General features: G+C 37.9%; 1 protein-coding gene across 1 annotated transcript in view; it reads right to left on the reverse strand.

Moving 5' to 3' along the window:
- Window positions 1–18,033, reverse strand: part of LOC139723954 (uncharacterized) — a 138,541-nt gene that overhangs the window by 28,553 nt on the left and 91,955 nt on the right. Inside the window, exon 4 of the mRNA XM_071635153.1 lies at window positions 5,431–5,603. Coding sequence (XP_071491254.1) covers window positions 5,431–5,603 — 173 coding nt within the window. The remainder of the gene's footprint in view (window positions 1–5,430; window positions 5,604–18,033) is intronic.

Below are 18,033 nucleotides of genomic sequence, written 5' to 3' on the forward strand. Positions count from 1 at the left end.
GCCCCCTGGGTGGGGCATGGTGCCCATTTTAACAAATTGAGTTCCTAACCCCCTAGGGATGCTACCTGCCAAGTTTGATGAAAATCGGTCTTGGGGTTTTCAAGAAGAAGATGAAAATGTAAAAAGTTTACGCACGACGGACGATGGACGACGCACGACGCACGACGCACGACGCACGACGCACGACGGACGCCGGACGAAGGGCGATCGCAATAGCTCACTTGAGCCTTTGGCACAGGTGAGCTAAAAACCCTGAAACCAAATATAGTATTTGCTTCTGAATTTATCCGTGAAATATTACGCATTCCAAAGAGAAAGAGCAGCAATAATGCTGCATTTCATCCTCATAGTTTTTAAGTTGATATCTATTATTCAATCAGTAAAGACGCCCCCCTCAAAAAAAAAAAAACATCCTTTGAACAGAACAGATAGCATTCTGCACATACTTGTCTTTCAGTACACATAGACAGCATGCCCTTGAAACTGCCCACAGTTTATCGCAGCAAAAAGATAGCTCCTTTTTTTTAAAGAGTACATGAAAGTCATTTCCATCTTGTCTTTAAAGGCACACAGAAATGAAATGTAGTCTGAATTCTCATAGGAATTCTTGATGGAGGAAATGGAAGAAAAAAAGCCAGAGTCCTATTTCATCTCCTCCCCGAAATCCTAGTTTTGAACCAAATGGTGGTATTATGACCTTTATTCTAACTAATCTTGTTTTCCCCTTTAGGCTATGTGTATATATGTGTCTCGATATATGTATCATCATTGTCATTTACATCTATTTCACAAACACTATTCCTTTTAGTAATCTGCCACTAAAAAGAACATGTCAGTTTACATAGAGGAATTTCCAGTAACCTTACTGATTAATTAGTACTTGAAAGAAGTTATGCACTTTAACTGCTCTTTTTTTGTTTTTGTTTTGAGGAGGTGGTGATGGGGCGGGGGGGGGGGGGGGGGGGGGGGGGAGTAGAAACAATTTGTTGTTTGACAATTTGTTTTGGATTGTGGTGGTTTGGTAAGAAGGTGATTAGGCCTATACATTGTCCTTAACAATACTCAATACTAAGAGACATTCCTTGCATTAATCTCAGAAGTTATGCAGACCATTTCTTTAAAACACACTGTCCTAAACAACAACAATGGAAATACTTTATAATTTGTAAACCCCAGGTGAAGGCTTTTTCGGATTGGTCCATATTCATCGGATCCCCCCCCCCCAAAGTCGGTAGACCGCAGAGCTCTCCTTTCAAGAAATGATACCTACTCTATGATGTGATGAATACACTAAACTGAGCAAAGGTTCTTATTGTGATTATTTGTGGCTTCATGCTTTGATCACATTGAACTAATATTGATCCTTACGTGGTTACAGCTAATCCTGTTTTGATGGCAAGCCAAGGAATGTGGGCTAATCCAATCTCAGCAAGACATCTACCTATTCACTACCTCTAAAGAAGACCAGAAAATAATTCGGACACAATGTCTCGAGGCCTATGGCTCTCTCAACACAATATTGCCAGTTGAGTCATAAGAAACTACAATGAAAACTTGTCGACAGGTTTTCATTGTAGTTGCTTACGTCTGAACTGGCAATAAATCAAATCATTCCATTCAAGGGAACACTATAAGGGACAATTTGATGGCAATTGAAGAAAATGGGAATAGATATGAATAGGGTATTAAAGAAATTATAACTTTTGCAGAGAAAGTGTCCAATAACATGTGGATTCTTTTGCTCTGGCTCTGTGAAAGTAAGAACTAAGATAGCTAATTGTTTTCAATGTATTTTGGCAGATGAAGCAAAAACTTGAAACAAAACCAAATTCATCCCTTTTTCTTCCTCTCTGGTCTCTATTTCCAATGATGCATGATTGTCATTGTGTAGAGAGATAACATCTAAAGAAAATCTGCAGGTCATGAAGATTGAGGACCTTTGCAGGATGTCAAGAATAGGTTTGGTCTGCTGCTGTCTGTTTGCTTCAGGTGCTATTAAGCCCTTTTTACACTTGTGTTTCTTAATCCCGTATTTTCTCTGACCCAGGACTATCGTTAGTCCCGCACCAATTTTTGCAGCTTTTTACACTCGCCAATAAATCCCGTACTAAGCTCTTGTCCTGGGCTAGGGAGAAAACTGACCTTTTTACACTCGTATTTCTTAGTCCCAGACTTTCCAAACCACATGAATATTCATGATTACTCTGTGCACTGTACAAGTACACGCACGCATCGGCAGTACTTGATTACCTCGTTTCTGATTGGTCAGTGGGGGTCGGACTTTGCCTCCGTCGCTTAGCCCCATATTTTTTTTTTTGTTCTGTTTACACTCGCTTGCTTGGCACCGCAATTGCAGGGCCAGATAGTAGTTAGTACGGGATTATCGGTGGGGCTAGCCCACTTTGGCAAAAACAAGTGTAAACAGAAAGTGGGCTAAGGAAAGTCCGGTACCAACGGTGGGGCTAGGTGGGGCTAAGGCCCCCCCCCCCCCCCCCCCCCTTAGCCCCTACCGTTGGTACGGGACTAAGCAAAAATTTGCAAGTGTAAAAAGCCCTTTAGTAATGACTGTCTGCACAAACTCACAAAATAGATATTAGCATGCAAGAGCCAGGATCAAGGGAGACCTATCTCTCTCATCACCTCCACTGAAGAGCAGAATCTGAGGAGTGGTGCCCTGAAGGGGCTCTTGTGTGCAGAAATTTTAGAGTTAGAAGTGATAACAAATCATGCATCAAGACAATATATTTTTACCAGTCATTAAAGAAAGATTGGTGACCTGAACATATGCCCAAATGTGGTATGTATACATATAAAAGTACTGGTTAAGTATGAGCACACAATCAATGTTCTTCATCTCTTTCACTCTATCCACTTCTATTTTCTTTCCCTATTTTTCTGCAATACGATTTATCAACTCATTATCACATCATTGTGTAATCAGACATATTACACAGCTCCACCCACGACAAACTTCACTCAAAATTCTTCCCCCAAAACAAAATGAAAACAGAGCAAAACATTTATTTGGTCAGTATCAATCATGCATGGGAAAGATTCTGTCAGTCAAACATCAATGAGGCACGCCAATCATATTGTTCCCTTCCTCAATACTAAAATGCCTCAGTGAGAATAGTGGGGCAAGCTTAATTGCCTTGTCACTTCTCTTTGGTAGACAAATAATAGAAAAGTTCACTGCCCCCTACTAAGTTAAACAATACATGAACAGTAGACATTCCTCATGTCATAACAATACTCGTCTCACGAGGGAGCTATAGCCACTCAGGCACAACGCTCCCTCAACCAAAGAGAGAAAAAACAAAAATGAAAGAATGCAAAACGTGCAGAATGAGTATTGTAACAGCAAACCACAAGAACGATGTCTTTAAGTGGATTAATGCTACCAAGAGATATTGCACCATTCTTTGGTTGATTAGCTGTCAAGCCTACTTCACAATCCCATCATGTTAGCTAAAGGGTAACTGTATTCAAAGCAATTTGCATTCAATTAGCCTTTCATCCCACTTATTGCGACCACATGATTACCTACTAACTTATACACTTCCTATCAAATCATATTACCACTTGACTTTGCCACTGCCAGCTGAAATTGTGGCTACAAACATAATATCTTAAGAGCTAGGGGATGGGGTGGTGAAGTGACCTTAACTTTGAAGTTTGACCTGTCATGGAGATGATTGTCCCTATACTTCTATCCTTCAAGCTGGGGCATTTTCATGAAGCATTTTGTCCAAAAACTCTGTCAGACAAAATTGCTCTCAGCCAATCAGATGCAAGGATTTCAGTAGCTTTGAACAGTTTGTCAGACGAAATATCTGACAAAATGCTTCATAAAATGCCCCCCCCCCCCCCCCCGATCATACCTCCATCAAACATTTCTTCTTATTATTATTACTATAATATATATTATATATATTTGTGTGTGTGTGAGAGGGAAGTAGTTACTGTGGAATTTCCCTCTCAACTTTACCCTGGGCTTTGAGATCCAGGCATTCTATCATGTCATCATACTTCACTGGCCATGGAAAGCCTTCAGGGTCACCAGACAAAGATAGACAGTTCAACTCTGATTGCTGTGGTATCTTTATGACAATGATGCAACAAATTAGACACATTGATGAGCATGATCATGAGGCATACCATGCAAAATTGCTTTGTGCGTAACTGATCATTTGGCTTGCTTCTGGAAAAACCAAGTCTGTGACCTTGCATTAAAGAAAAAAAAAATAGAATTGCCTGACATGGATTTTTAGTTTAGGCAAGATTTTTGACAGGAGATATGAACTGAATCATAGCTCATCAAACCTGGATGCTATCAATTTAAGCAGGTGATTAGAACTGCTTATTTTATGAAATGTTAACCCATTGAGGACGGGCTGATTTTACTACAACATGCATTTCCCATAGACACTCACCTGAGTATACTCATCCTCGTCTCAATGGGTTAAAAATTAGGATTTAAGTTACAGTAGCAATAGTACTGGTAGTACATAAAATATCAGTATAGATGTGGTAGTATGCAATTGTACTAGTGGTCATATTGCATGGTAATATGGAAATACATCAAAAGGGATGGTATATATAGTTTTACGCTGAAATGGGGACTCGGGTTTCCTTCTTTATTTGTAAGATAACGAGAACCTTCTACGAAATATGAAAAAGCATATAATTCTAAGAGGAATTCAAAGTTTATGTGGTGAAAATTGGTTTTGAAATGGCTGAGATATCCAAAACAAAGCATACCTAATAAAAGGTGGGACCCACCTTTTATTAGGATCGCTTTGCTTTACTTTGTTTTTGGATATCTTGGCCATTTCAAAATCAATTTTTGTCAAGTAAACTTTGCATTTCTCTTGGAATTGTATGCTATATAACTTTTCATAGAGGTATTTTTAGGTATCGCACAAAAGTTAAAAGCTAAATCCTCACCTCACCCAATTCTATACCATTCTTTTAAGCATGGTGACGAAGTATCACTTGCATGGTAAGTTAAGAAGACCTTTAATTGACTATTTGGCAACCACAAAAGTTCCATGTAGCTTCATAAATTGAAAAAAAAATTCTCACTGGACATGCCTGGGCTGAAAACTGATTGACATTATTCATAATTTTTGGGGTTATATCAAGAAGCTGGTGAATTCTGCACATCTGTCAGTTCAGAAAACCATATTTTTACTTAATACACCATGCTGTGAAACCAAGAATGTTCAAATGCATTTTAATTTTGTGAATTTCTGCATGAGTCAAGATTCGTAAAATTAAAATGCACACAACGGTTCTTGTCTACACTATATGCATTGAATTCCGAGGGCAATTCAAGAATTTCATGCTGAGAAAAGGGCCATCTCGTCCAATTTACAAAAATTTCATGCCGCAAAAATATCTTGCTTTACAGTAATTAGAAACAAATACCTGTGCTATAATTGGCACTAAAGCCCAGCCTCTCAATTGACGAATCGGTGACAAAGCGGACGAACGGCGCCTGCGAGCTCGATGTGATGATCCGCGGTTTGGTCGTCCCGCAAAACTTTCCAAGCAATGGCTCCCTCTGACTATCTCCATCATATACTTCCACATAGTCATAGCTGGTGGGCAAGAAAGAAAAGAAGAGGAAACCAGAACAGAATTTAAGTAAGGTCTCAGAAATAAAGAAACTCTACAAATAGCAAATAGCCGCTAAAATTTTGGTATTTGCTGGAGACACTTCCAAACAGCGAAAGTTCCTGTGCAGAAGAGCAATGATATAGAGCAACATGTTTCGATAGTGAAGAAGTGAGGATGTATCATAATCCATATGAAAAAGATCACAATTGTCTAGCTTAACTTCAAAAAGTTACCACACATGGCATTCTGTAGGGACCACAGCATTGTATTTTTCATTCATGTTACAATATATACAGCTCATGTAGAACATCATCATTTATCTTTCACACAAATGTGACAGAATTGGGATGAAAGCCAATCTAATCAGCCTTAATTCACATGAAAGAAAATTACCCTAGAGCAATTTTGTTGTCATTAGTGTTCCATGTCATGACCAAGTTACATCTTGCAAAAAGACAATACAAAACACTTCCTACTGGAAAATGTGACATTAATTCAACTCTTGCCCACACAACAAAAATATGCCAGCAAAGACAATGAACATTCTGAACCAAACTGTTTTCTGAAACCATACCCTGTCACAAAGTGATTTTAACCCATTATGGTATATTAAAACAGATAACCCATTATGGTATGATAAAACAGATAACCCATTATGTTATGATAACACAGATAACCCATTATGGTATGATAAAACAGAACTGCTAGACCGGACCAAAGCTTAACAAGATCAGTCATGGAAACTGCTGTAAGCTGCTGATAATTTTCTGTGCAACGGCATCTCTTTCTGGTAATTTATTTATGTTTTTCTATTACTTTTTAAGTCTCCTGTTTTGAATCTACAATGGCTGTCGATCAGTTTCCATGCAGACTCCATGGACCTATTCTACACGTGAACTTGAGTTGTGGAAGCTGCACACAGTGCATGCATATGTAGAATCTATCATTGCATTTATACTTTCTCACAATCAGAGTGACTCAAGTTTGCCCTAAGTCATCTGCTACTTGAAGTATACACATTATAAGCTGAATATTTCACATAAAGCTAGCAATTAGCAAGTTGGAAAAGAGAGAAAAAGAGAGAAAGAGATATATCACTACAACCTCCAACTGCTGGACATTGCATGTGTGAAACTTTTATAAAAGTAAATAGTTCTAAACTTCCTTTGCACTTTGCTACCACCAGCCACCTCCAATCTACTATCACATGACCATCCCAGCAGCCAGACTATCCACTGAACTGGCTTTGAACTCTTTCAAATTCCTGCAGACAGAATTCTGCTCTACACCAGATGATTATTGGGGGGGGGGGGGGGGGGGGGTGATGCCCTCTTTATGGGGCAACGAGAACAACATCCCAATACCATTACATATTAACAACCAATAGACCCCCCCCCCCCACCCCCACCAAGAGGTAAAGGTATATTTTTATCTACCAGGGGAAATGAAATAACTACAATAAATGGTGTTTTCATTGGAGAAAAAAACTAAAACAAAAACAAAACAGAATTGCATGCGGTCAAAATTAAAAATATCTCTGACCTGACCACGATAAAGGTAGGCGTGAGATGTCCTTCAAATCTAGGGACTTTATTGGAAATGAGCCTAGACAGGAAAACATAATGAGTGGTAGAGCTGGATCAAGTCTGGCAGAGGAGTCTGCATCAGTCTGCAGAGCAGTCATTGATGGCAACGAATATTTGTGGTACGATCACTGTGTTGTTTTGATGTACCAGATGTTTCTACAAGGTATTGTAGAAGCACATTCACATATATTGGGGGATCTCCTGACTCAATTTGCCCTATTTTGTTTCCAAATAACTTGCACTACTACTGGTAGTTTAGAATTGGCAAAAATAAGCAAAAGCGATTGACAAACTATTCTTCAAAATCAGTATTCTTAGGACCTGTCAGAATTTTGTTCAACAATTCCTCTCGTAACAAATTTTGCAGATGAGCTAGGCTTGCCCTCTCCCCCTTACTAGCCCCCCCCCCCTTTTTATCTTCTTAAAGAATTTTCACACAGTCAATTAGTGAAAAAAAATAATAAATCCATTTCATCATGTTGACTTTATGAATTCATGGCAGGGGCGGATCTAAGACTTCCGTAAAGGGGGGGGGGGGGGGGGGGAGGGCTTTACAATATTAAAGGGAGGGCGCACACGCCCCCTACATTTTTCTGTTCATTTCTTTTGATTAAAAAAAGGGGGGCACGTGCTCGTTGCTGCCCTGCCTGGATCTGCCACTGCATTATCTTTTTTTAACAATCCATCATAAATTGTAGACAGAAGGTAAACAGAAAAGATTACATCCTCATCTATCACAACTAGAAGAAGATATCATTGGACTAAAAGCTTCAGCATTTAAACTTGAAGGACACAAAAGTACAAAGATTATAAAAAGGTCACTTCCCAGCTAATGTGTGGCTAATTGTAACATGCAATTCTGATGAAGTCACCAAAATCATACTCAGTTAAACCTGCCAACACTGCTGAACACAAGTAATTTGTATTTTTCCCACAATTGATAGGATAAAATCTTTAATTTCAAAGTATGTTCTACCTCAAAATATATGTTTTTATCAAGCGTGTTCCTATGCCATGTTGAATTGACCCATTGTTTATCATGTCTGATATCCACCTTGATTGATTGCACCCAAATTTCAAAGCCAAGTTCTAGTAACTGCGGGTTGTCTAATCCCTTGTTTGGAATGGTTCGTTTTGTGCTTTTATTTCTTTGTTTTTTTACAGTCTTCAAAAGTTAGAACTAATAAACATCAAAGTAGGTCAGTTGACCTTGTAGGATTCTCATGGTAATTGGGTTATATATGCCTATCCTTATGCTTTTACAATATTGTAGGTGAGGAGAGAATTTGTTAAATCAGTTGGTCTGGTCATTGTAAGTTTTTTTTTAAAACTCTTTATAGAAAATTTCACTTTGAGAGATGTCAATCATGCATGACAGGGAAAAAGTATCTATCAACCGGTGTGTTGTCTGAGTTTCTGCCAAGTGGGGACGTGCCAATCTCATGCTGTGTTGACACCAGGATTTTGTGCCACTCTCCTTTGACAATGGGGAACTTTTTTTTTTAAAATTCCAATGGAAACCTCATCACATCCATTTCTCCTCTTTGAAACAAGGTATGTGTGGAACAGGGCATGGTGAGGTGACTATTCAACACATGGTATACAATGTGCAGCTAGGAATGTATGTCAATATTTGGTCAACAAAAATTCCACAGGAATGTAAATATCTAAGTTCGAGGAAAATATTGTCTAGGAATGACACACCTTACAAATCAAACATGGCATGTAATAGTCAAATTGTTTGATTTAAAAATCATGTTGCAAACAAAACTGCACATTTTATTCTAAAATATCTGTCATGATCACAGTCAGATCTATTTGCCTTTTAATGAATCACACATTACAGAAAAAGCCATCGTCAGCCGGAGTCTGACAATCTTGATATAATCACATTCAATGGCCTGAATCTCTTGGAAATCATACAATTACGTCGTTAAACATATAATCCCTGCCTTACTGCTATTGTGTCATCATGTGCTAATGCTGTAACCTTTTTGACAAATCCTTCTGCCTTGCATCTGCTAGGTGAACATGTGGCAGTTAAACTTTGCATCTGAACATAAAGTAGCCCACACGGAAGTTTCTCAAGATGTCAAAATGTTTTGCGAATAGATACTAATTCTTCTTGAGTGTGCTTTATGCCATTTACATTGTAGGTATTAATCATTTCTTTTAGTTCAGACAAGCACTATCAAAGGCACATGTAGGACACTTCTTTATACCATGAAATGCTAAATGGTTGACATCCAGTCTGAGCTAGCCCTGACTTCAAATCCTGATCATGACAATATCTTTTCTTTGAATTCTGCCATTACCAGGGCATTACAACAGATATCTCCTTCCTTTACCAAAGTGGGCTTTCCAGCAATGACACCGCATTTTCAACAGGCTAGGCAAGTGTACTCCTTGCACTCCGGCAGGTTTTACTTGCTCTGGGCAACCAGAAGCAAGCTATGGAATTTCGAAGTTTCACAGGATGTTTTTTTAAAGCAAAAAATTATATCGGTCACAATCCACTTCATACACTGACTGATGAAAATCATATTTGCAAACCTTATATGCATTCCATCTTTAACCTTACAGACATTGCTGATACCAGAAATTCTTTGGCAACTAACACAGTTCCTGAGTGTCATCTTCTGACAGTTCACCCTGCCGGCACTATTTACCGTCATCATATAGGTCAGGGAATCAAGCAGTAATTTGGCACAATTTATTGAGCTCGCAACACAATCATCCCCTGAGCAACAGGGAGTGAGAAACTCATCAAATTCATGGCCAGCAAACTCCTCCTCCATATGAGACAGTTCAAGTAACATTTCTATAAATTTGATATTAAAGGCTATAGTTTTGGTTGAGATGGGGGATGCAGATTTTAACTTTTTGTGAGATGATTAGAAATTACTTACGAAAAATTGCAGAGCATACAATTCTAATAGGTATTCAAAGTTAATCGGAGGAAAATCGGTTATGAAATGGCTGAGAAATCTACAAACAAAGTAAAACAAAGTGGTCCTAATAATTCCTGGATATTTCAGTCATTTCAAAACCAATCTCAATCAAATAAACTTTGAATTCCTCTCAGAACTGTGCACTCTGTAATATGTCATAAGAGGTTTTATCTCATTAAAAAGTTAGAAACCTGAACCCCCCATCTCAACCAAAACTATCTCATCCCTTTAAAAGCCTATGTTTCAAACAAAGTAATTTACATTACAATAATGCTCACAATTTCCAGCAACAGACAAGTACAAACTTGAGCAAAATGACTAGACATTACATTAGGGGCTTATAATGTTTTCTTTCACTTTAAAAAGCAGTAATGACCTCTCAATTAAGTCACAGGCCAACTACTGGAGAAGTCTCAGTGCACCACTATAGGGCACCTACTGATGATCTACCTGGTATACAATAGTCTCTAAACTTAAAACCTTACCAATCTGACGACCCACTCAAGTTTAACAATACTACCACAGTCCCACATTATTTACTTTAGAGCAATTATGGATGAATAATATTTCTCTTCTCCATCCCAATCCTCTCCAAGAAGAGAAATCCAAAGGGGAAAATGGTCGCATGAATGCTTACTACTTGGTATGAATTGATGCATGGTTACACTGGTATAATGATTAGTGATTTTGTATAATTTAGAAACATAAAATAAATAGACTGTTGCAACAAATCTACAAATGAAATACAGTGATATAAAAAAAGTACAAATAACAATCATTAATTATAAACAGTTATCACTATTTTACTATTTGATTAAAAGTGTATCAAATTTACTGATTTATCCTTAGTGTATGTGGCACTATATTAAAGGACGAGTTCACCTTCATAAACATAGGGATTGAGAGAATGTAGCAATATTAGTATAACACATCATTGAAAGTTTGAGGAAAATCGGACAATCCATTCAAAAGTTATGAATTTTTGAAGTTTTTGTACAGTAACCGCTGGATGAGAAGACTACTGCAGTGTATGAATAACTTAGATGTCACATGCGTACAACAATATAAGGAAAATATAAAGAGAATTTCACAAAATTTCATCTTTTGAAAAAAGTACACATTCCCTTGACTCGTTACCGACATATGTTATGGGTAATATTATTCCCCCTGCCTTTAGAAAGAGACAAGTCAAGTGCTCTTTTATTATGCGAAAAAAGTGAAAATATGTTGAATTTTCTTTACATTTTCTTTATACTGTTGTACGCATAATTACTCACAAGCTGTAGTAGTCTCCTCCTCCAGCGATTCCAACACAAAAATTTTAAAAATTCATAACTTTTGCATTGATTGTCCAATTTTCCTCAAACTTTCACTGATGCGTTCTACTAATATAGCTGCATTCTCTCAATCCTTATGTTTATGAAGGTGAACTTGTCCTTTAATGACTTATACATTCTGTTCTAGGTATAAAAAGAGGGAGCATCAAGGCCACCACTTATCCTATACTGGAGAATACAGCCAAGTCAGTATAGCGGGCAAATGCCAAGGTCAGACTTATAGAAAGGTTACTTCCCTTCAATCCTCCCCCTTCTTACAGCCAAACCTCAAAGTTTTTATATCAGACAGAGGAAAGAGGACTTCCAGAAACTGCATTTTTTTAGTAACTTTGCGAGGAGAAAAAAAAAGTACATGTTGTTAACGAACACACAGGGGACCTGTTTAACATAAAAAAACAACAACCTCACAGTATCTTATATTGTCTGCAAATACCACAGCTTGCAAGTCTTGATTGGGTGTTTCCAAGCTTTCATCAAGGTAGCTCGAACTGCTTGGGGTTGAAAGTCTAGCAATTTTACTATGGCATGAAACTCACGCCTATTTACAAGTAGATTATTAATCCTCTTTGCGATAGTGTATCACCCTTGTTCCTGTTGTTGTTTTAAAAAGAAAAAGAAAAGGAGAAAAAATGGGACCCTATTAAAAAAATAATTCACCCCAGACATTTATACTGACATAAAATCAGACCATACTAAATTCTAAACAAATCAAACATTATCACTAGATATACAATATTAAGTCTACACGAGGGAGCTCATAATTAAAGGACAAGCCACCTTCATATACATAAGGATTGAGAGAATGCAGCAATATTAGTTGAACACATCAGTGAAAGTTTGAGGAAAATTGGACAATCCGTTCAAAAGTTACGAATATTTTAAGCATCTGCGCAGTCACTGCTGGAAGAGAAGACTACTACAGTGTATGATGTCACATGCGTACAACTATATAAGGAAAATAAAAAGAGAATTTCACAAAACTTCACTTTTTGAATAAAGTGCACATTTCTTCGACTTGCTACTGACGTATGTTAAGGGTAATATTATTCCCCCTGCCTTCTGAAAGAGAGAAGTCGAGTGTTCTTTTATTATGCGAGAAAAATGGAAATATGTTGAATTTTCTTTATTCTTTCTTTATATCGTTGTACTCATGTGACATCACAAGCTATAGTAGTCTTTTCCTCCAGCCATGACTGAGCAGAAACTTCAAAAATTCATAACTTTTTAACGGATTGTCCGATTTTGCTCAAACTCTCGTTGATGTGTTCTATTAATATTGCTGCATTCACTCAACCCACATGTCTATGAAGGTGAACTTGTCCTTTAATGTCTCCACAAGGGAGCTCGGAATAAATGTCTCCACAAGGGAGCTCATAATAAATGTCCCCATGAGGGAGCTCATGATAAATGTCTTCAAGAGGGAGCTCAGAATAAATGTCTCCACAAGGGAGCTCATAATAAATGTCCCCATGAGGGAGCTCAAAATATTACCCTGCTTGTGCTTTGTTTGCCACTAGGCACAGATGCTGGAGTGCTTTCTATCACTAATTGGCACAGATGGCTGGAAACTAATTGTCAGATGAACTGAGATCATCTAATCCCCCTAATCCCAATTGGGTCACCATGACCTTCTGTTGGACTGAGGCACACTGGTCCACCTATTTGCTTAGTGGGTTTGAAAATCTACAGTAAAAGGGTCAAGTTTTACCGGTAATTCAAATTGCTAATTATTGCATCGAGTTGGTTTGTATATAGCAAACTGATTGACAAATTGCCCTTCATCAACATAAATACACACCGATTATTCAGTGTTTATGAGTAATAGCCATGAGAAAAGTAGGTCAAGCTTTGGAAGGATTAATGAAGATAAAAAGTTTGGCAGGTTGAGCTATAAAAGTAACCAGGCATACAAAGGGTGAAGAAACAAGACACATTCACAAATTGGATGTAAAAAATTGACACTTCAGTGTGGTCCAGATCTGTAATATTCATAGTGATAATTACCACTAATAGATATCTGGACACTGAAGTGGCCTATAATTGGGCTTCAAAAAGTGAGTAACAATGTCTTAATTCATCTTTACGAAACATTCACTTAAAAAAAACTATTATGTATTGTATCTTGTAAATTTCAATTGAAAAGGTCACAAAAAAATGGCATGATGGATGCCCGACAAGAATGAAAAACTTATTATTTTCACCATGATTACTGAAAGTAGCAGTAGTAGTAGAAGCAGTATTATTCAAACTGTTAACATCACAAAACATTTGAAAACATACTATAAATTGAGTTCTTGGATGACAGCTAGAACCTATCTTTTAAGGGCACATAACATCAGCAAATACTAAATGAGGGCCCATACTTCAAAATTCCTGCACGATCCCTTTAATTTCCCTTTCCTTACAATCGGAAACCTCTGGAGCCATCCTTTGCCAAGAAACCCATCTTGGTGACATTACATGCCACGAAAAAGAGAGTATAGAATGAAGAACCGAGGGACATCTTTAATTTCCTACAGACAAAAACATGACAGTGACCTCAAGTGTGGTTAGTTGCACTTCCAGACCTTTGCCATTATATATTATTTGGAGACACTCAACTTTTTACAACCTACTTATCCTAATTCAATGAATGATCTATTCGGAACCCATTATTGTTCTATGTCTTTGAGTTAAATCAATGATTTCACACTAATGATCAGATATGCCCTGTAGCCCTATAGCACAAACACACACACACATACATAAAAAAAGAATGGCAGGAAGGAAATAGACTCATTGCTTTTGAGGAGAAAAATAAAATAAAATAAGGCTTTATAATCCCTCCTTCCTCCTTCCCCCCCCCCCCCCCCCCCCATAGTGTCCTGGTAGTGATAATCAGCCCATGACCCATGTGTTAGCCATGATTCTCATCATCCCGTTGACAATCCTTCAACATGTGTGCCTGAAAAGTGACGAGGGAGAAATCGGAGACTCTGGAATCATCCACTGAAATTGACTGATGCCAACCAGATGGGTTGTGGACACATTAAAGGGAACCCAAACCCAAAGAGCAATGTGGATCGAGTAAAAGCAGCAACATTAGTGAAACACATCAGTGAAAGTTTGAGGAAAATCAGACAATTGATGCAAAAGTTATGAATTTTTAACGTTTTGGTGTTGAAACCGCTGGATGAGGAGACTAAAAAAAAAAAAAAAAAATCATTTTTCATGAAAATTACACATTCCATCAACTTGATACTGACATATGTTATGGGTAGCAATTATTCTTTCATTATGCTAGAAAAGTGAATTTTTGTGGCATTTTCTTTATATTTTCTTTGTATTGTTGTCCGCACATACATTGTACGTCATAACCTCTAGTAGTCTGCCACACATAGTACATTATGCATCAAATGCCGCAACTTGATTTTTTTTTTTTAAGTCACTGCTCCCAAAGGTTAACAGTAGGCCCTACCTTTAACTTTGTGACTTGGGCTGCGTTTAGCTAACAATTTTCTGAGGGAGAATCACGACCCTAAACGCATTTGAAGGCATTTTCAGGGGTTAGATAAATGCAACCGTGTTTTCAAACGCGTTTAGAAATGCCGTTTTGAAACGCCTTTCAAAGGGCATTCTGAAACACGTTAGAGACCACGATCTTCGTTCTATGAGTAGATAAATGCAATGCCGTTTTAAAACGCGTTTATATCTCAAGGTCAAATCCCAGCTGTTTCCGGTTGTGCTGTCTACCCATTATTTGTGTGTGAATGATGAGGCATGTTTGGTGGCGGGGTATGCAGTTGACCTTTACTTCCCGGGGTCAAACGGCGCAAAGCAGCTGAGCAGTGGCACCACTTGAATCGCGATTGTATGATGGTTAGATAAACGCGGCACCCTGAGAAACGTGTTTCAAACCACGTTTGGAACGGTGTTTGTAAACGTGATTCTCCCTCTCAAGTTAGATAAATGCAGCCTTGGAAGAGCACCTAAAGCCCTTTTTACACTTGTGTTTTTTAACCCAGTACTTTCTCTGAGCAAGGACTATCGTTAGTCCCATCGGTACCAATTTTTTCAGCTTTTTACACTCGCCAATAAGTCCCGTACTAAGCTCTTGTCCAGGGCTACGGAGAAAATTGACCTTTTTACACTCGTATTTCTTAGTCCGGTACTTTCCAAACCACATGCATATTCATGATTACGCTGTGCACTGTACACGTACACGCACGCACCGGCAGCACTTGATTATCTTGTTTCTGATAGGTCAGTGGGGGTCGGACTTCGTCTCCGTCGCTTAGCCCCGGATTATTTTTTCGTTTTGTTTACACTCGTTTGCTTGGCACCGCAATTGCGGGGTTAGCACCGCAATTGCGGTGCTAACCCTGCTATTTTGCAGGGCCAGATAGTACGGGACTATTGGTGGGGCTAGCCCACTTTGGCAAAAACGAGTGTAAACAGAAAGTGGGCTAAGGAAAGTCCGGTACCAACGATGGGGCTAAGGCCACCCCTTAGCCCCACCGTTGGTACCGGACTAAGCAAAAATTTGCAAGTGTAAAAAGCACCTAAGAGTTATCCCAATGTGCTCCTCCTTGTTAGTCTCCTTCTTCCATGCTTACTATGTAACTGAAATAAATTATACACCCAGAAATAATTAAATGAAGATCGTTATTCTGAAGGTTCATTACTCTGAAACTGAAATACGGTTAGTTATTCGGAAGGTTTGTTAATCTGAAATGAAAAGGAGAGGCATACTAATGAACTCTCAGAATTATGAACCTTAGTTGCACAAGTGGAAGTTAACTTTGAACTTGACCCAGTAATAACCACACATTATTTTACATGAATATTCATGCATTCATTCTAACATTTCCTAACAAATAAATTTCTTAGTGAACACTCCTAACTGAAATTACTGCTAAAAAATACCACTGTAGCCCAATTTTACTGACATTTGACCTTCCATTTTCACCTTTCTCAGATTTTGTCCAAATTCGCTAATCAGCACATCTCCAACTCATAGCCTCAAGTAGCACAAGTGTACAAAGAACCAAGAAAGTTTATAAGGGCATTCTTTTTTTCTTATTAGAGAGGAAATCCATCCAAAAAATGATTAACTCCAAAACAAAATAAATCAACAACAAATAAAAAATGAAAAAAATTGTATGAGAAATAAAGAAGATATGACATTTTGAAATTTCAATTTTTTTTTTTGTGGAAAACATTTCCTGACCAGTCCTTATTTAGATGAGTGAGTAGATAATGTCCTGCCCTCACAATTTTCATGTATGTTAATGAAATTCAGAAAAATTGTCATTTTTAGCTGACACATGAAAAGGCATAATGCGAAGCCAGAATGCGAAGTGCTCCCATGGTACAACTGCACAATTCAGAGGGACAACTCAGCCCTGCCGTCAAAGCAAGGCCAAGTTGTCCCCGAGTCCGAATTAGCCTGACCCCGATTGGGTAAGTTCTGAGATTGCGACTCTGGCAAACTTTTTTGGTTAATATTTTACATTTTTTTGTCGTTACCAAACGAATATCCTGTTATTAAAGCATTACTCCACACATTTCTTAGGCATATGTGTACATTTTGGAGCGAAATTTGACAGTTCTGCAGGCGAACGAGAGCTATGTTTTACCTTTAGCAGTTGTTATTTTTATTTCGGGTGGTTTTAAGGCAAGTTTTATATCTACACAGCCAAAAGATTATATTTTCGTTATTTCTGTGTATGAAATGAATAAGAAATTGACCTGGATTTCTTCTTTAAAGGACAAGTTCACCTTCATAAACATAAGGATTGAGAAAATGCAACAATATTAGTAGAACACATCAGTGAAAGTTTGAGGAAAATTGCACAATCGATGCAAAAGTTATGAATTTTTAAAATTTTTGTGTTGGAACCGCTGGATGAGGAGACTACTACAGCTTGTGAGTCATATGCGTACAACAGTATAAAGAAAATGTAAAAGAAAATTCAACATATTTTCACTTTTTTGGCATAATAAAAGTGAACTTGACTTGCCTCTTTCTAAAGGCAGAGGGAATAATATTACCCATAACATTTGTCAGTAACCACTCAGGGGAATGTGTACTTTTTTCAAAAGATGGAATTTTGTGAAATTCTCTTTATATTTTCCTTATATTGTTGTACGCATGTGACATCTAAGTTATTCATACACTGCAGTAGTCTTCTCATCCAGCGGGTACTGCACAAAAACTTCAAAAATTCATAACTTTTGAACGGATTGTCTGATTTTCCTCAAATTTTCAATGATGTGTTCTACTAATATTGCTACATTCTCTCAATCCTTATGTTTATGAAGGTGAACTTGTCCTTTAAGTTGTGGTGGAAAGATCTAGAGGAGACAGAAAACCATGCAATCTCAATCAAACATCCTGTGGAGACATTAAAAGATGTATGCAAATCCAATTTGACTACCATAAGGAAAGAGGGTAAGATGAAGATGAGACTAGGGTATGTGACCTTGAAGTCATCCAGATAACATTCAACCTGTCTCCTGATGATCATCCTCATGTCAAACAGGTGGATTTCTTCA

The sequence above is a fragment of the Diadema antillarum genome, unplaced genomic scaffold (genome assembly GCF_040938485.1).
Source record: "Diadema antillarum isolate AM-2024a unplaced genomic scaffold, OU_Dant_1.0 scf00000203, whole genome shotgun sequence".
Taxonomy (NCBI): Eukaryota; Metazoa; Echinodermata; class Echinoidea; order Diadematoida; family Diadematidae; genus Diadema; species Diadema antillarum.